The following is a 20,863-nucleotide window of genomic DNA, read 5'->3' as shown; positions in this document are numbered from 1 at the left end:
GCAATTTTGGACAGATTCGAGGTCGTTAATGAGCTATGTTTGGGGCGGGTTCCATATGGGGGAGGCATATTCAAGTTTCGATCTGATGAGGAACTGATATGCAAGCAACTTCACATGTTTTGGTGCAAGACGTTGGTGACGCTTCAAGAAGCCCAGAGTTTTATTTGCCGAATAAATGACGTTAGTAATATGCGCATTCCAAGTGAGATCGCAATAAAATGGGACACCTAGATACTTGTAGGATGGTTGTGATTGCACAGGAACGTTGGCGATATGATATGAAAATATGAAAGGATTCTTACGGCGGGTAAACGGAACAAGTTTGCATTTGTTAGGGTTAAAAGACAAAAGCCAATTATCGCACCATTCTTGAATGTGATTAAGATCGTTCTGGAGAAGATTTTGGTCGTGAGTGTTAGTTACTGTCCGATAGATTACACAGTCATCTGCAAACATGCGGATTTTGCAGGATACGCTGAGAGGTAAGTCGTTGATGTATATCAGAAACAGGAGGGGGCCAAGAACTGAACCTTGAGGTACGCCTGATGTTACTTTGAGGTAAGCAGAAGATTTATTATTGACATGCACAAACTGAGAACAGTTAGTTAGAAATGCTTTGATTCAATTTAGTACACTTGGGTCTAAGTTTAACTGGGATACTTTTAGCATTAGTCTTTGGTGGGGTACTGTGTCGAATGCCTTTGCGTAATCTAGAAAGATTGCGTCACTTTGTAAGTTGTTGTCAAGGTTAGCAAGCAGATCGTGAAGAAATATTGCTAGTTGTGTTTCGCAGGAGAATCCTTTCACAAAACCATGCTGGCTGGCATGAAAAAAGTTGTTAGAATCTAGAAAATTTACAATCTGAGAGTAGATGACATGTTCCATGATTTTGCATGGGACGCTTGTTAAAAAAATGGGACGGTAGTTCAATGGACCGTTCTTATCACCTGATTTTTAGATGGGAACGACCATGCCCATGTTCTAGTCATCTGGAAGAATGCCTGTGGAGAGCGACTGCGCATACATCAAGCACATAAATGGGGCGATGGTGTCATGGATGTTTTTAACACTTTTGAGTTAATAACGTCGACACCACCTGATGATGACAGTTTCATGTTTTGAATAACACTTGAAATACCACCTGCGCAAAAAACAATTGAGCCCATAGAGGATGTCAACAGCACCGAAGCAGGAGAGGAAGGTACGCTAGATTTGTTAGTAAGAACAGATGAAAATGCGCTGTTAAAAGCATCAGCACATTAATCATCTGAGAGCATGTGACGAGAATCATTAGCAAGGCGGATGGAGCTGGTAGACCGAGGGTTCATGATCCGCCAGAATTTACGTGTGTTATCGGTTAGCATGCCTGGTAAATTCTGGTTCAAAAACGTATATTTTGCGTTACTAATAGCGGTAGTATAATCTTTTTCGGCTGCGTCGTATTTCATCCAAGCCTCAGGCGTCTTGTTTGCTTTTGCTGCGCGAAAAAGGCGCTTTTTTGTATTCGCTAGACTCTTTAGTTTGTTTGTAAACCAGGGTTTCTGCGGCGTGCTACGGAATGATGTTGTGGGGATAAATTTGCTAATTAATTTACTCATCTTATTTTAAAAATCTCCCAATCATCGCTGACAGATCGGGAGTGAAAGCTATGTTTGAAGTCTGGAAAGAAGGTTTCTAGTTCTTTGTTAATGGCCTCATAATTACCTTTATCGTATAAGGTAAGTGTTTTCTTGAGTTTGTCGCACCGCTCAAGAGGGAAGAAAAAATCTAAAAATCTGCATGTATTACTTTGTGGTCACTAATTTCGGGTAGGTATGAAATGGACGATAAGGAATCTGGGTGGTCGGTTAGTATTAAATCTAGGATGTTAGCACAGCCGCCTGCTATGCGCGTGGGCTCTGACACAAGTTGAGATAAGTTATAAGTCAAACAAACGTCTATAAAATCTTTCATTTCGACATCGTATGTCGACGAGGATGCAGGGTTATGCCAATCAATTTTTGGGAAATTAAAGTCCTCAAAAAGTAAAATGTGAGCGTTAGGGCAGGTGGTCGTGAGTGTGCTAATTATATTGTTTAAATTACGTGAAAAACCTGTATTGGTGCTCGGTGGCCTGTAGCACACCCCGAGTAGGAATGTTTGAGGGGAAGCGTGGCAAACCAGCCACAGAATTTCAAAGGCAGATTTTATGTTGACAGCAAAGCAGGGCATTTCTGGGCCAACAGCGGTTAGCACACATCCCGCCCCGGCCGCGTTTGCGGTCGTTGCAGAATAACTGATAATCGGGTAAGTCCGAGACAACTTCGCCGTCAGTAACTTCATCAATTAGCCAAGTTTCTGTTAGTGTCAAGATATTACTGTTTGAAGACGCCACAACGTTCGGCACGAGTTGGCATTTCGGCATGAGACTACGAACATTAGTAAAGATAACAGAAAAAGAAAGTTCATTACGTGTTTGGATTTGGTGGTGGGGCGATTTAGTCTGCCGGCGCGGTGATCGCTATGCGACTTCTATAACCGATTGTGATCCGTGGTCAAAAATGTACCGTTTGGAACCCATATACAAAGTTTTGAAACGGATCTGAAATTTACCTGATTTCTGCTTAGCGAAAGCAACGAGATGACGGCGGGAAGTACGAACTGAGAGGGAATAATCTTCACCAATGCTTAAATCAGTTCCTTTCAACTTTTTGGCACTTGAGAGGGTGTTTTCTTTGGCTTTGTAGAATGTGAACCTGGCAATTATCGGGCGGCAACGATCATTGGTGTGGCGGCTGAGGCGATGCACTCGGTCGATTTCTTTCGGGTCAATTTTTATTTTCAAGTGTTCAAGACAGTGGTTAATGATAAGTTTTTCTGTTTCAATATTTATTTCTTTGGCGTTAGTATCTGGAAGGTTATAGAAGAATAAGTTGTTGCGGCGTGACCGGTTTTCTGCGTCATCCAGCCGTTATTCAAGTTCGGAAACTAAGTGCGTGATTGCGGTAGTGTCGGCTTGAATTTCGGCAATGTCAGCTCGTATAGGAAAAATATTTTAGTAATGGCGTTCTAGTTCGGTCATACGCTTTCCTAGATCCGACGATGTTTTGTCGGTTGTGAGGAGTTGCTGCTTTACTTCTCCAAAATCGCATATTAGTTAGTTTTGTCCAGCGCTAATCTTTTCGAGTTATGCGAGAATTTCGTTCATTTCCGGACCAGGGTTAGTTTCAACGTCACCAGATAACAACAAGAGTACGGAGTAAACGGCATATAAACACTCGGCAATGATAGCGACAAGACACTGTGGCCCCGGCAGCTGGACTAGAAAGTAATCACTTGATTTTTTTCTGCGTAAAGACTGCTGTGCTTACTAACCTGCATTGTTGGGAGGAACGGGTAAGCGAACTGCGTTGTGTCACAACTGCTAAGCCCACAAGCTGACGCCGGTGACCGTTCGCGATATATAGGTGCTCGGAGTGGTGATGTTGACTTCGATGGAGCTGTCCAAGGTGAAGTGGGGGAGGAGTAGTCTAGCCACGGTGCTGGAAACAGTGTCGAAGCGGTAGCGGAGGGGGGCGGGACAGTGCCTGCTTCGCCATTGCCAGGCAAGAAGGGGCAGTTTGATGATGGGTCCAACGAAGTGATTGCCAGGCCGGCCATCAGCAGGCCAGCGATAGTTACAAGGAACACTTGTATTGTTGGGAGGAACGGGTAAGCGAACTGCATTGTGTCACAGCTGCCAAGCCCACAAGCTGACGCCGGTGACCGTTCGCGACATATAGGTGCTTAAAGTGCTGATGACTTCGATGGGGCTGACCAAGGTGAAGTAAGGAAGGAGTAGTCCAGCCTCGGCGCTGGCAACAGCGTCGGAGCGGTAGCGCAGGAGGGCGGGACAGTGCCTGCTTCGCCATTGCCAGGCAGGAAGGTGCAGTTTGATGATGGGCCCAATGAAGTGATTGCCAGGCCGGGCATCAGCAGGCGAGCGACAGTTACAAGGAACACCTGCATTGTTGGGAGGAACGGGTAAGCGAGTTGCATTGTGTCACAGCTGCCAAGACACCTGTCACAGCTGCCAAGCCCAATGGCTACAATGATGTACTTGTAACCTCCTGCAAGTTCTGAATGGCCTATTATGTCCATCTCCACTGTGTGAAAGGGGCTGTTGACTTCTATTGGCTGTAATAGACTGTAAGGCACCGATGTCGTCATCATCATCCTCTGACAAAACTCACAGTGACACACGTACCCTCTGACGTCTGCATAGAGCTTCAGCCAGTAATACTTAGGCTTTAGGAATCGAATGTTCGCCTGGTGCAAATGTGATCACCGTATCGTCCTTCATGCATTTCACGGAGTGCCTCAGCTTGTCATTGTGCAGGAAGTCAAAGAAGAAATCAACGGCTGACTGGGCCTTGGTCTCTTTTATACAGCACGTCGTTATGCGTGATAAACCTATTTTTCACCTGTTTCTGTTGCGTTTTCATGCCCAGCGGACACCTAAGCATATCAAGCCCCGCCGCGTTGGTCTAGTGGCTAAGGTACTCGGCTGCTGACCCGCAGGGCGCGGGTTCAAATCCTGGCTGCGGCGGCTGCATTTCCGATGGAGGCGGGAATGTTGTAGGCCCGTGGGCTCAGATTTGGGTGTACGTTGAAGAACCCCAGGTGGTCTAAATTTCCGGAGCCATCCACTACGGCGTCTCTCATAATCATATAGTGGTTTTGGGACGTTAAACTCCACATATCAATCAATCAATCAACCCTAAGCATATCCAGGACATTAGTGAAAAATGAATCCTGACGCTGCTCCTCACCCATGTTGTCACAGAATCGAGTGATGAATATGATACTGCCAGAATTGGTTCAGCATCGTCAACAATGGGTGGATTCCTGGAAAGACAATCTGGTGTGCTGTGCAGGATTCCTGATTTGTAGATGACATAAAAGTAAAATTACTGCGTAACCAGTGACCAACGAAGAAGGCGTTGGTTTCCTTCCTTGTAGCGCAAGACCCAGCACAGTGCTTAGTGGTCGCTGATAACCTGAAGTTTTCGGCCTATCAGTTATGGTTGTAGCTCTTTTAATGTCCGTTTTACTGCAAGAGCTTCCAGTTATGTTGAAGAATAATTAAGCTCTGCGCCTTTTAGAGATCAACTCCAGTATAGCGCTGAACAATATCGTCGCTCTTCATCTTCTTGCATCAACAGACCTCCCAAGCCGAGCCAAGATGCATCTGAGTGTACTTAGGCAGCGAATTCTGGTTTTTCAAAGAATAGCTTTAGAACAGACAGCTGGCACAACGCGCGCTTTATTGTCTCAAATGCCACTTGCTGATCTTCTTCCCAAGAAAACGTAGCATTTTTCTTTAGAAGTGATCGAAGAGGTGCCGGGATAACGCTGTCCTTCGGGATAAACTTTCTGAAGTACGATGTGAGCCTGATGATTGATTGTAGTTCCTGTAAATTTCAAAGAGTTGGGAAAGCGTAAAACGCGGGCAGTTGTGATGTTTCAGAACATACACCGTCTTTTGTGCCAACATGTCCAAGGTAATTGATTGCAGTACAAAAAAAGAAACACTTCTGAGCCTTGAACGTCAAGGCTGCTATTTCGAACCTTGTAAATATCTTCTGAAAGTGCAAAACGTGTTCTTCAAATGACCGGCTGAAGACTACGCAGCCATCCATATACACAAGGACATCGTCGTATTTAATACCGTCAGCGACCGTATCCATGGTTAACTTAAATGTGAATGGGGCACCTTTAAGGCCAAATGGCATCCGGAGGAATTTATAAAGACCCCACGGCGTGACGAAGGCAGTATTATGTATGTCATCTGGATGCATGGCGATCTGATAAAATCCAGACAACAAGTCCATAACAGAAAAGTACTTGCTGGTGAGTGCCTGCAGCGCCTTTTGAATTCTTGGTAAAGGGTACACAATGGCCTCCGTGACGGCGCTGAGACGTCGATAGTCAACGCACATGCGTGTCGTCCCGTCTTTCTTTGCAACAAGGACAAGGGGTGACGCCCAAAGCTCTGAGTACATTGCGCTTTATTGGCATACATGAGGTCCTTGGTCATACTCTTGACGAGATCACGCTCTGCTGCTGACAATCTGCGAGGCCATTGTGCTATTGGCTTTGAGTTTCCAGTCGGAATGCAATGTCGTTCAACTGTGCAGCAGCTTACATATGTATTTGACTGTGCAAAACAAACCGAGTGTTGCGCCAACAAATCCTTCATGACCTGCAGCTCATTAGAAGATAAAGTTGTTCCAATGTTAAAGCTGACATCGCCTATTGTGATTTAACGGTGCTGCGAATCGACGACCATATGAGCTGGTGGCCCATCATGTTCTACAGGAGAGAAAGGCATTAAATTTGGAGTATCTGTTGGTAGTCCTCTCTAGAAAGTTCAATATCCTCAATTCTGCTTGCTTCATCAATTAGGTCAATTGTCATCTGATATGGAAGCAAGACGGCTTGAAAAGAGCAGTTCGTGATCAAAACCTTCGTTGTATTTGTCGATGCAGCTGTTACCATGGGCTCCACTCAGATTGAACTGTGGTCGTACAAAAGAATTATCCCGGTGATGGCCATTAAATGATTTTCATCTTCCAACATGTTTTTCCAGGCCACAGGAACTAAATTCCGCGATAAATCTGGCAGTGGTTGCTCCCTAATCAGGCAGATCTTGCATAGCCTTTGGGGGACTGATAGCGCGACGCTCTCCGAGCCCCAATCGATGATGGCCCCTAAAGCCGGCAAGAAGTCATCGCCTAGCAGTGTTCCTTCGTGAGGTAACTAGGGAGGAACAACAGTCATGTGCAGTGTTTGGTCGTCCACTGTCAACACAGCACTGGCTTGACCTAAATTTTGTAGCTGATGGCCAATTGCTCCTACCAAACGTAGATACAAATGCCTTATGCCTAATTCGAGTTTGTCAACTATTGGTGCCGTAATGAAGATTTTGACAGCTCCGGAGTCCAAGATGCCTTTAATCGTTTGTACGTTCATGGTGACAGGAATGAAAAAAGTACCCGCTTCAGAGACACACGACACCTGCTCAATTACTGGCGACTGCTCTCGGGCATCAGCGTCACCAGCTGATCATTTCCCCGCTGTTGTGAACTGGAAGATTCGAAATCTTCCTGCCACTTCAAAGAATCTGCAGTTAGCGGTAGACGACACTGCGTGACAAAACGGCCCCTTCTGGAGCAGTTCAAGCAAAGTTTACGAACTCTCACGGCAGTTCCTTGCGACCATTCAAAAACACGCGTTGCGGAATGAGTCGATTGCCGCGACGGTGAGAACTTCGCTTTCGTATCCCGTTTCATCTTTCTCTCAGATGCTTCATCATCTGAGGAACCGCTAGACTCTATGCTGTCCGCACGTTGACGATGGCGCATAGGCTACCGAGGCTAACTCTTTGCCATAGCAGTTAGCGCTGCTCAATTAGGTCAAGCTTTCGGTATGCGAAGTATATATATGACTCGCCTGCGCGTTGCGTCGCTCCGAACATTCGCTGCTTAGATGTTACATCGCAGTCCATGTAAGAACGTCAGCGGAATGCTGCCTTCATGTCAACCCAAGTACTGATACTAGCCACCTTCATGTGGTGGCGCATCCATCTAAAGTCTTTAACTGGGAGCCTTGAAATAATGAATGGTATGGTGACGTCTTCGGGAACGCTGAACATTCCAACCATAGTAAACTTTCCCGAGATGCGGTAAGGAGCTCGCCCCGATACTCGGAAGTCTGTCACCAGCGTCTTCTCTGTTAGACAGAAAAGATGCTGGTGCACATAGGAGTATAGCTTCTGGCTTGTCTTTGTTACTTTCTCGAGCCGCGTTTGAGATTCAACGACGCAATGCTCTTTTTTGCACTCGTTCTTGATACGGCGTCAGAATTTTCACGCGTTTTTGAATATAGACGCTCGATGCGCTCAACTTGTGGAGCAAGTAAGTTACACAACAGGTCGTGACTTGCCTTCATCTGCGAATTAGGAGGTGGTTTTGGTGCATCGTCGTCTTTGATGGCGTCGCGGTCCTTGACAATCATCAGTTTCAGTTCCTTCCATTCGCTTCAGAGGTGGCCCACCTTGGTCCTTAGGATATCGGCTTTGGACGCAGCTGACCGGTAGGCTTCCACACAAGCGGCGTCATCCAGCTGCTTGAACACGTTGACAGAACACGAGGCCGTCGCCATCTTGAGATCACGGAGCCGACGCCGTCCAAACAAGTGCTTGAACCAAAGGAGCGCGTAGGCTGCGACTTCCCTGCATAAAACTTGTAAACAACTTCTTAGTTCACTCCGAGTCGTTGGGCACCAATTGTCACGTGCCATTGTAGCCGTTGGATATACTAGGTTCCGAGGTGGCCTAAGAAGGATGTCCACACTCTTTCAAGATTAGGAAGGGACTGCCAGACCCTTTTTCTTATTCGACGTTCCTCGAGCATCCGTGGCCCTGGCGTCGATCTACTTCGTTTTCCTCGCGCAAAGGCGTGAAACACGCACCGAGCGTCGTCTTCCATAGCTCGTCACACGTATACTAGTGGTTTCTTGAAACACCAGTGAGGCGCGAGGTTGTCACTTGCCAGGGAGATTCACCGGAAGGTCACACATTTATTTATGCAAAGTTCAATGTTCTTTGAAACAGGGTGATGCATAGCTGATACCTACCTCTCTTGTTAGATTAGTCATGGAGCTCACGATCTTCTCCACTTTGCATGTTCTCTTAGGTGAGGAAGTAGACATCTGACTAGCTCACGCACTCACCCGGCGCTCTTGGGCCCCCTATGGTAGCTGGAGGTAGGCCAGGTGGAGGTGCTAGACCTGGTGGCCGCCGTGCTGGTGGAACACCTGCATGAACGTGATTTATTTCATATACAATGTGTTCAACATAAAACTGCTAGTACAACAAGAAAAGCAGCATAGCAAGAAGGTAGCTCATTAGCAAACACTGCTTGCAAATACTAGTGTTTTCTCGAAACACCAAATGAACGCGAGAGTGTCGCTTGCAGGAAAGTTCACCGGCAAGTCACACATTGTTGATGCAAAGTTCAATGTGTTTGAAACAGGGCCACACTATGCATAGCTGTGTAATACATAGCTTATACTTGGCCTTGTTAGATTAGTCATGAAGCTCAGGATCTTCTCAACTTCGCATGTTCTTTCAGGTAAGAAAGTAGACATCTGAGTAGCTCAGAGACTCACCCGGCACTCTTGGGCCCCCTAAGGCTGCTTGAGGTGGGCCAGGTGGAGGTGCTACACGTGGTGGTTCCTGTTCTATTGAAAAACCTGCATGAATATGATTTATTTCAGATACAAGGTGTTCGACACAAAACTGCCATGGCCGCTGGATAAAAAAGGTGTGGCTTCTTGCTTTACGTCCACGTGAATGGGCGAGCACGTGTGATCAGGGTTGACAGTTTCGGCCCCTTTCTGGGGTAGGGTGCTGATGCTCCACCCGTCAAAGCGAACAGCATTTTTTGTTTCAATGTGGTCATGTGAGGATTTCTGCATGTCTGTGCACTTTTTTCGTCTGCTTTCTCTTGCTTTTTTGCAATAGCAATTACATGGACACTCCCGGCTTGTTATTGCCACCGGCGTCAGCGTCGGCGTCACTCACCGTATATGTATACATATATCTATATATGAAAAGGCAACGAAGAAAAAATAAACAAAAAGATTTCAGTGGGCGGAATCGAACTTGGATCGTCTAAATCGTGAGTGCAACGTGGTCGGTCAGTCGGTCGGTCACATAGATAGATAGATAGATAGATAGATAGATAGATAGATAGATAGATAGATAGATAGATAGATAGATAGATAGATAGATAGATAGATAGAAAGATATAGATAGATAGATAGATAGATAGATAGATAGATAGATAGATAGATAGATAGATAGATAGATAGATAGATAGATAGATAGATAGATAGATAGATAGATGCCTGAAGTGCATGAAGTACGCGAAGAAATACTGCGCTTCCAATACTCACCCGGCACCCCTGGTCCCTCCGTGACAGCTGGAAGTGGGCCCGGTAGAGGTGCCAGAAGCGGTGGTCCTGGAACTGGCGGAACACCTGCATGAATATTATTTATTTCAGATACACGGTTTTCAACGTAAAGCTGCTAGTGCAAAAGGAAAATCAGTATAGCAAGAAGGTAGCTCATTAGCAAACACTGCCAACATATACTCGTGGTTTCTCCAAACACACGTTGTGGGCGAGAGTGTCCCTTGCCAGAAAGATTCAACGGCCGGTCACACATTTCATCTATGCACGGTGCAATGTTCTTTGAATCAGGACAAGGTTATTCATAGCTGGGTCACGTTTGGCTGCTACCTCGGTTGTTAGGTTGGTCATGGATTTCACGACCTTCTCAACTTCGCATGTTCTTTCAGGCGACCAAGCAGACGTCTCAAAAACTGAGAGACTCACCCGGTGCTCTTGGGCCCCCCATAACAATTGGAGGTTGGCTAGGTGGAGGTGCTTGAAGTTGTCTCCCTGGTGCTGGTGGAACTCCTGCATAAATATGATTTATTTCTAATACAAGGTGTTCAACATAAAACTGCTATTGAAAAAAGTAATAGCAGCACAGCAAGAACGTATCTAATTAGCAAACAATGCTTACAAATACTAGTGGTTTTGTGAAGCACAAAATGGCCGCGATAGTGTCGCTATACAGAAAACCCACCGACAGGTCACACATTTTTTATTCAAAATTCATTGTTCATTGAAACAGAGCCGCACCGTGCATAGCTAGTTAATACATGGCTTATACTTGGTCTTGATGTTAGATTCGTCGTAGAGCTCACGACCTTCTCAACTGCGCTTGTTTCAAAGCATTTCTTAGCGAGCTTTTGCTACTTTGAGCGTATCTATCTATCTATCTATCTATCTATCTATCTATCTATCTATCTATCTATCTATCTATCTATCTATCTAACTCTCTATCTATCTATCTATCTATCTATCTATCTATCTATCTATCTATCTATCTATCTATCTATCTATCTATCTATCTATCTATGTAGCCGCCTATGACCTTTAGCTCTTCTGGCCATTTCGATAATGGTAACAATAGCGAACTTGGTATGGCATAACATTACTGTAATAAAAACATACTTCTATAGTCAAATACATGAAAATCAAGGCATGTATGTCATCAATGTCATGATTCCAATTTCATGGTCCGGCAGCTCTTGCGGTGGTTTCGTTCACATGACATGTTGCGAAACTTGTATGGTATGCTATGATTGCATGCCGAACACAAGCGACCGACACTAACATGTCATGCGTGTTATGTAAAAACATGGCTACATGCCCAGCTCATGATGCGCTGGTGGCCGTTTCACTAGCTTCACTTATACCAAATTTGGTATTACGGGACGTGAGTGGATTTCAAGGGTATGCGACTGGCGCAAACATGATAATCATGAGATGCGTGTCATATAAGAACATGACTACATGCCACAGTCCAGGTGCAAATACATTTCGACGTGACGCGGTGCACGTGCTCGCCGGCTTTCATTTCGTCGCGTCAAGCCAGCGTTGCCACGCCAGGTGCCGGTCCTGCCATATACTCGCAGGCGCGTGCCGTGCTGCGCCGCTTTGATGCATGCGCTTTTCAGTGCGGCTGGCGTCCCTCCGTCACAAAAAGAGGCAGACGCAGTGTTGTCTGGGCAACACATCGGCGTGAAATGCAGCATGTCGCATTTCGCACAGGTTGTCGTCGAGCCGCTGCGGCGGACGCTGGTCGCGCCGGACGTGCTTGGTGTCAGGCTATAGAGTGCTCGAATTTTGCTAACATAGCGTCGCTGTGCCCAGCAGGCATGCGCGTCAACGCTACATTGAAGTATATTCGGTCCTTCATGATGCGTTCGCGGCCGTTTTGCTAGCTCCACATATACCAAATTTCGTGTTACGTGACATCAGTGGATGACGAAATCTATAAATGGTGCAAACGTGATGATCCTCACACGCGTGTCATGTAAGAACATGAGAACATACTACGCTCTTAGCGTACTTACGACCATTTCGCAGGCTCCCCGTATACTAAATTTGGTATCACGTGACGTGAACAGATGGCGAAGATGCACGACACATCTAAAGATGATAATCATGACACTGAATTATTGTACGGCGTTATTTACCTCCCCCCGTAACGTTGTGCTCATTTTAAAGTGTCATATCAAACTTTTTTGTTCGTGCTTCACATATCATCGATTCCCACTGTACGTGGAATCTGACTTTTTTTTTCCTAGGTGAGGAAGTAGACACCTGACTAGCTCAGAGACTCACCAAGCGCTCTTAGGCCCCTGTTAAGAAATTACATCCACTACGGACAACTGGGGTCACCTATCGTGATGTTGTGGAACTACTAGCGGTTAAAGAGGGTGGCCGCAAGGGGAACGGGGAGATGGTTGGCGAGCGCGAAGCGGTCCACTAGGTATCAGTTATGTAATCTCTTTGAATCGTTAATAAATCAGTTTTTTTGTCGTTCAATCAGTCATGTCATCGTATGCATCAACCCCTGACATGGCGACGAAGACGTAACAACGAACCTATGGCCGACGTTAAAAAGACGAAGCGAGAAGATAACACTGTACGTACCGAGGCTTAGCAACAGCAAGTTCAGCCAGCGACAACGACCAGTATAGAGACCGACCACACCGAAGTGAAAAACTCCACGCTGATCGCGGACGAAGCGGCTTTGGGCATGAACGAGCTGAAGCTTACGACGCCTCAAGGTATTTTAGAAGACAGCATCTCTCCAACTCGTTTGACACACACGGACGCCATCGAAAACTGAACTAAGCCGAATGAAAACGCAAACGGAACAACGGAGCTCGCGATGCTCAACACTACTTTGCCAATGATGGCGCGACTTCTCGAAAGGCAGTTGGGAACACCACCAGGCACATCGAACGACAACGCCACCAGTGCTCAGCTGCAAATAACTACGACACCAGGTCTCACGTGAACGCTGCCGACCTATTCGGGAACTGAATCAGACAACTTCGCTCAATGGAAGACTGCCGTAGAATCAATGCGCGAGCGGTGCGCATGGACTGAGGCAGCAACAATCAACACAGGAATCTCTCGACTTAGGAGCCGCGCAGCCGCTTGGCACCAAACTACCGGGCACCTGCACGCCGACTGGACATCATGGGTGACGGCATTAAAAACTGAATTTGACAAGCCTTTCCTGTTCAGTCAATGGGTCGCCTACGTCGATGCAAGAGCTCAACGAGAGAACGAAGCTATGACAGACTATATGAACGCACGCCTCCAACGCATCAGACGAGCCTCGTATGAACTGTTCGATGACGATGTGGTCGACTGGCTCATACAAGGAGTACGGTCAACAAGCGTAAAACCCTTGTTAGCAGCTTTTCACGACCTGCGACGTGAAACTATCACCGAGTTCTTGCACTACGCCAAACAGATGGATAGACGAGATGTTGTAATCAGCGACGAAAAAAAACTTCCGGCAGTCAGCAAATCGTCAAAGCTCAGCGAGAGAAACGCAGCTGAACCGACGACCACAACGACACCAAAGAATGCATGCTTGCCGGCCGACACGTGCGCACGTTTCAAAAGGAAAGGACACAGAGCAATCGACTGCCCTGATCCAGACACACGCACAGAAAATGAAAAAGCAGCAGCTTTGCGACGTCGCCAAATGGAAATCTCACCAAAAGGCATCAATAGGGTCGCCATCGCAGAGATGAGTGGGCGAAGGATAATACTACTACAGACCAGTGTAAATGACATCACATCACAAGCACTTTGGGACACAGGCTCTGCAGTAACACTCATTGACGAGCAGTTTGCACAAAAGCACGATTTCGAGGTTGCTACTGACGTGGGTTGTGTATTGGGTGGTCCATTTGGCAACTCGTGCAAGCCAACCGGTGTGACTCAACCAAGGATCATCATTGGTGATGCCTGTTCTACAGTTGAAGCTAAAGTGATCAAGAATCTTCCATACGAAATCATGGTAGGCCTTGACTAGAGACAGGTAAATCCGTTTCACTATAGTAAACGCTATGATAACGGCATTCACAGTATCAAGTTCATACAGAAACTGAAAAAGAATGTCGGTATATCAACCAGCAGTGACTCGGACACACAACCGTCTCTGTCAAACTTCGGGACAGAACTGAGCATGGACAACTTCGTAAAGTGCGAAGGCATCAAATACTCCAAATAAATGCCCAGCCGACCAGAAGTACACTAAACAGACTTCATCGAAGTGTGTGGAGCCATTGATGCGAAGACAACAGTGACACGTGAAGTGCCCCAACTACTATCAGCGGAAAAAATCGCCCAGTTGATTCCATGTAAACCTGTTCCCAAGGATTTCACAGAGAATCAAACAAAAATGTTGAAAGCGTCTCTGCTAAACAACTATAATGCCTTCACCCACCCTAACAATGACTTGGGTCTGTGCACACACGTCGAACATACAATCGAGCGCACTGACCAAAAGCCGGTCAGGATGCAGCCCTACAGCACAAGCGATGCCAACAGGAGATTTATCCGGGAAGAGACACAAGAGTGGATCAGAAGAGGTATCATCCGCCCTTCAAAGTCCGCCTACGCCTCCCCTGTAATCGTTGCCGACCAACCACATCATGAGACTGCACCGAAACGATTGTGTGTGGACTATCGATTTTTGAACGCGAAGACGGTCAAGCGAGCCTACCCGATGCCAAAGTCGACACACTCATTCGGAAAGTGGCCGGATCCCGATATATGTCAAAGCTGGATGTCAAGAAGGCCTTCCTAAATATACCACTATGCGAAGAAGACATTTATAAAGCAGCTTCTGTGACAGAACATGGACAATTCGAACCACTACGAATGCTCTTTGGCCTATGCACCGCACCCGCAACAATGCAGAGCGTCATGAATGAAGTCTTCAAGAACTCATCGACAGTGGTCATGTGATCGTCTACATCGATGACGTGTGTATCTTCACTGACACTATTGAGGAACACGTTGAAGTGCTTGACAAGGTACTGAAGGCTCTTCATGACTTAAGACTGCGTGTTGTATACAACATGTGCATGTTTGCAGAAAAGCAGATACCACTCCTTGGATTTCTGATATCACAAGAGGGAGTGACGATCGACCCACAACGCATCGCAGCGATAAAGAACTACACCGCGCCAAAAACAAAAAGCGAAGTTAGATCATTCCTTGGACTCACATCACATTACCGCCAGTACATAAAAGACTTCGCAAAAGTTGCTCGACCACTGACAATTCTCACGAAAAAAGATATCATCGTTCAGTGGACGCCTGATTGTCAAGGCGCCATGGACACGCTGAAGGCAGGACTGACGGAGCCACCTATCTTGGCGACGTTCAACCCAAAGCTGCCGACACAAGTTCATGTCGACGCCTCCCACACAGCGCTCGGAGCAGTACTTACGCAGACACACGGTGACACCACGCGGCTAGTGAAATATACAAGCAAAAAGGTCTCCGACAGCGACAGCCACAAGCATTTGACGGAACTTGAGGCAATCGCAGCTCACTGGGCCATAACCGAACGTTTCCACTGTTACCTGCAAGAACTAGAACATTTCGAGCTCATAACAGACAATTGGGCTGTTACGCACATTATGTACAAAACGAATCCCAACAGGCGATGTACACGCATGGTCCTAGACCTGTCCACATACCATTTCACTGTGCGTCACATATCTGGCAAGACAAATACCATGGCAGACACACTATTAAAAATGGTGAACGCAGTTTTCGTGCTGAGGGCAAACGATTCACGTCTGTGTGAACTCCAGCGCAAAGATGCAAAACTGGTCACTATTATTAAAGACATCGAAGCTGCCACTGAAACAGGAAACCAAAGTAAATCTGGCAATAGCTACCAGATCATTATAGGCATGCTCATGCACGGTATAAACCAACACTGGAAGACAATACAAGAGGTTGTCGTGCCCAAATCGCTACAATCTGCTCTAATGCAAAGTCACCACGATCATGCTGGTCACGGAGACGCCCTGCGAACGAAGTCCAAACTATCCAAACGTTACTACTGGCAGAATATGGACCAGGACATTGCACAGTATGTGAGAGAGTGCCGGGTGTGTCAGCAGCACAACCACGCAATTGGTGTACAACTAAAAACTCTCAACCCAAGGAAGGTGCCACAAACACCCTTCCACACAGTGGTCATCGACCATGTGGGGCCAATCAACACAGCTGACGAGAACAAACGTGTCATAACAGCTGTACACGCAGCTACGAGGTTCATTTTCACACGGGCAGTGCTGAGAAAGTGTGCTTCACATGTGATCCAATTCATTGAAGAAGAGGTTGTCACTAAATTCGGAGTTCAAAAAACCATAATCAGTGACAATAACAGCGCGTTCACGTCGAAGACAACGAATGACTATCTACATCATCATCACATCGAATACACGCTCACAGTGCCGTACGCACCACGGACAAACGGACATGTTGAGAGAGCCAACGGTCGAAATCTCCCACCTTTGCGCAAGAATGTTAATGGAGATGTCGACCACTGGTGTGAATACCTTGCCAAAACCACCTTCGAAGTCAACGCAATGTTCCAGGCTGGACTCAAGACTTCACCATTCGAACTGTCGTTTATTTACACACCTCGAAGGATAATTGACAACGAGCTGCAGGTATACAACAACGAGCCCACACAAGACATCGAGATGGTCCGTCAAGAAGCATTTGACAACATAACAGCCTACCTAAATGTTATGAAAACCGAACACGATGAAAGCATCCGCCAGCACCCTATGAAGTGGGTGATCAAGTCTGGTACGAGACACCATCCAAAGCCGGGCAGTTTGATACTTGGTACGACGGACAATACACGAGTACTGACCGCGACAAGGAAACTTTCACGATCACCAGAATGAAGACAAATCGCACAGAAACAAGGCTGGCCAGCGCATCGCAGTTAAAGTGCTTTCATGAAAAAACACAAGACACAACCCCATAGTGCACGATGACTCCATGCAATATCTCTTTGATTCGTTAATAAATCAGTTGTTGGTCGTTCAATCAGTCGTGTCATCGTATGCATCAACCCCTGACACCCCCCATTACAGTTAGAGGTAGAAGAGGTGGAGGTGCTGGACGTGGTGGGAACGGTGCTGGTGGAACACCTGCATGAATATGATTTATTTCAGATAAAACGTCAGATAAAATGTGTTCAACATAAAACTCCTAGTGCAAAAAGAAAAGCAGCATAGCAAGGAGGTAGCTCATAAGAAAACACTGCTTACAAATACTAGTGGTTTCTCGAAACACAAAATGGGCGCGAGTGTCGCTTGCCAGAATATCCACCAGTAGGAAGCATGCTTTAACGCAAAGTTCACTGTTCATTGAAACAGGGCCACACTCTGCATAGCTAGGTAATACATAGCCTATACTTGGTCTTGCTCGATTAGTCATAGGCTCACGACATTCTCAACTTTGCATGTTCTTCTAGGTGAGGAAGTAGACGTCTGACTAGCTCAGGGACTCACCCGGCGCTCTTGGGACCCCCACTACAGCTGGAGGTGGGCCAGGCGAAGGTGCGAAACGTGGTGACCCAGGTGCTTGTGGGGCACCTGCATGAATATGATTTATTTCAGATACAACATGTTCAACATAAAACTGCTAATGCAAAAGGAAAACCAGCATAGCAAGAAGGTAGCTAATTAGCAAACACTGCTTACATATTGTGACGTGCCATTGTGCTCGCCAGATATACTGGGTTCCGAGGCGGCCGAAGAAGGACATCCACACTCTTTCAGGATCAGGAGGGGACTGCAAGACCCCTTTTTTATTTGACGTTGCTCGAACGTCCGTGAGCCCGGCACCGGTTTAGTTCATTTTCCTCGCGCAAAGGCGCGAGACACGCACCGAGTGTCGTCTGCTATAGCTGCTCACATGCCTGGGTTTGGAACCTAGTCGTTCTGACTCCATACAGAAAACAATAAGACCTACATAACTAAACTAACTTAAACAGTCGTATTTGTAACTATTTACAAATGTCAACAAAATAATGTCTATTCACTTTCAAGCACACAAAACTATATACAAGCGCAAACAACTATTTACACTGCACGGCCCCCAGGTACACATTAGTCCGAAGCATTGGGTTGCTCTATGTGAGTAATGGGGCACAGATATGCACCTATTTTTTTCAATATGCACAATGTCATCTTCCCGTGCTGTTCGCGAGTTCGATCTCGTCGTTCACGGAAGACTCAGTATATTGTGAGGTCCGGTGTACAATGTAATTGCTTTCACACCGAACATTGGAGCCTTGGGGAGCACCAGTTGTCCTTTTTCAAACACAACGTCCTTGTGGTGCTTGTCAAAGTGCCACTTCTGTCTTTCTTGAGCCAGTCGGATGTGTGCGGCTGCGAGGTCCCCAACGTTTTGTAGTAGTTCACGCACTACCGTGAAATAGTTTAGTCTTCTTTGTGCTCTTCAAGCTCTCGGCGACTGTATACAAAATCCAATTGTAGCACCAGATCCCTACCGTAGACAATGAAGAAGAAAGTTTGGTGAACCGTGTCATGGTACCCGGTGTTGTAACAGAATACAATAAAAGGGAGGACATCTGCCCATATTTTTTCCTCGGTGGTAGTCATGGCAAACACATGTTTGGTTTTCTTATTGGCTCTTTCGCAAAAGCAGCTTGCTGCAGTGAGATATTCGGTATTGGCAGCATGTTTGATGCCCCAATGTTTGAAGTGTGCTTTAGTAGATAGCGCCAATATTTGAGTCGTGCGGTCTGTGATGATTGTGGCTGGGCATTTGTGCTTCAATATGACACGTCGTTCGACAACCTTCTGGACGGTTGTGGCCTGTATGTTTCGAGCTGGTTTCGCGTCCGCAAATTTTGTAAGGTAATCAATGGCTACAATGATATACTTGTAACCTCCTGCAAGTTTTGAATGGCCTATTGTGTCCATCTCCTCTGTGTGAAAGGGGCTGTGGTCTTCTATTGGCTGTAATAGACTGTAAGGCACCGATGTCGTCATCTCCATCCTCTGACAAAGGTCACAGTGACACACTTACCCTCTGACGTCTGCATAGAGCTTCGGTCAGTAATACTTAGACTTTAGGGCATGGAATGTTCGCCTGGTGCGAATGTGATCACCGTATCGTCCTTCATGCATTTCACGAAGTGCCTCAGCTTGTCATTGTGCAGGAAGTCAAAGAAGAAATCGACTGCTGACTGGGCCTTGGTCTCTTTTATACAGCACGTCGTTATGCGTGATAAACCTATTTTGCACCCGTTTCTGTTGCGTTTTCGTGCCTAACGGACCCCTAAGCATATCCAGGACTTTAGTGACAAAGGAATCCTGAAGCTGCTCCTCACCCATGTTGTCACAGAATTGCAGTGATAGATATAACACTGCAATAATATGTTCGGCATTATCCACAATGAGGGGATACCTGGAAAGACAATCTGGTGTGCTGTGCAGGATTTCTGGTTTGCAGATGACAGGAAAGTAAAATTCCTGCATAACCAGTGACAAACGAAGAAAACGTTGGTTTCCTTCTTTGTAGACGACACTGCTTGAAAAAATGGCCACTTCTGGAGCAGTTGATTGATTTGTGGGGTTTAACGTGTCAAAACCACTATTTGATTATGAGAGACGCCGTAGTGGAGGGCTCCGGAAATTTTGACCACCTGGGGTTCTTTAACGTGCACCCAAATCTCAGTACACGGGCCTACAACATTTCCGCCTCCATCGGAAATGCAGCCGCCACAGCCGGGATTTGAACTTGCGACCTGCGGGTCAGTAGCCGAGTACCTTAGCCACTAGACCACCGTGGTGGGGCACTTCTGGAGCAGTTCAAGCATAGTTTACGAACTCTCAAGGCATTTCCTTGCGACCATTCAAAAACACGCGTTGTGGAATGAGTCGATATCCGAGACGGTGTGAACTTCGCTTTCGTATCCCGTTTCATCTTTCTCTCAGCTACTTCCTCATCTGAGGAACCCCTAGACTCTATGCTGTCCACACGTTGACGATGACGCATAGGCTTCCGAGGCGAATGCTTTGCGATAGCAGTTAGCGCTGCTCCATTAGGTCGAGCTTTCGGTGTGCGAAGTATATATATATGACTCACCTGGCTGTTGCGTCGCTCCGAACATTCACTGCTTAGATATTACACCGCAGTCCATGTAATAACGTCAGCGGAATGCTGCCTTCATGTCAACCCAAGTACTGATACTAGCCACCTTCTTGTGGTGGCACATCCATGTAAAGTTTTTACCTGGGAGCCTCGAAATAATGAATGACATGATGTCGTCATCGGGAACGCTGAAGGTTCCAACCTTAGTAAATTTTCGCGAGATGCGTAAGGAGCTCGCCCCGAAACTTGAAAGTCGGTCGCCAGCGTCTTCTCTGTTAGATAGAAAAGACGCTGGCGTACATTGGAGTATAGCTTCTGGCTTGTTTTTGTTACTTTCTCGAGCCGCTTTTGAGATTCAACGATGCACTGCTCTCTTTTGAGCTCGTGCTTGATTCGTTGTCAGAAATTTCACGCGTTTTGGACTCTAGACGCTCGATGCGCTCAACTTGTGGAGCAAGTTAGTTACACACTAGGTCGTGACTTGCCTTCATCTGCGAATTAAGAGGCGGTTTTGGTGCATCTTTGTCTTTAAAGGCCTTGTGGTCCTTGAGAATCATCAGTTTCAGTTTCTCCAATTTGCTCAGGAGCTGACCCATCTCGATCCGTCGAATATCGCCTTTGGACGCAGCTGATCGGTAGGCTTCCGCACGGGCGGCGTCATCCAGCTGCTTGAACACGTTGACAGAACACGAGGTTATCGCCATCTTGAGATCACGGAGCCGACGCC

The 20,863-nt window shown here is 46.5% G+C and overlaps 1 protein-coding gene across 1 annotated transcript in view; it reads right to left on the bottom strand.

Moving 5' to 3' along the window:
* LOC119169946 (uncharacterized) overlaps window positions 1–20,863 on the bottom strand; it is a 128,795-nt gene that overhangs the window by 102,856 nt on the left and 5,076 nt on the right. The window contains exons 12-16 of the mRNA XM_075882893.1: window positions 17,523–17,606; window positions 10,423–10,506; window positions 9,982–10,065; window positions 9,193–9,276; window positions 8,755–8,838 (exon numbers count right to left, since the gene is read on the bottom strand). Of these exons, the coding sequence (XP_075739008.1) occupies window positions 8,755–8,838; window positions 9,193–9,276; window positions 9,982–10,065; window positions 10,423–10,506; window positions 17,523–17,606 (420 nt within the window). The remainder of the gene's footprint in view (window positions 1–8,754; window positions 8,839–9,192; window positions 9,277–9,981; window positions 10,066–10,422; window positions 10,507–17,522; window positions 17,607–20,863) is intronic.

Source organism: Rhipicephalus microplus, chromosome 2 (genome assembly GCF_043290135.1).
Source record: "Rhipicephalus microplus isolate Deutch F79 chromosome 2, USDA_Rmic, whole genome shotgun sequence".
NCBI classification, from domain to species: domain Eukaryota; kingdom Metazoa; phylum Arthropoda; class Arachnida; order Ixodida; family Ixodidae; genus Rhipicephalus; species Rhipicephalus microplus.
Note: the sequence above shows the minus strand (reverse complement) of the source record. Positions and strands in the feature narration are given on the sequence as shown.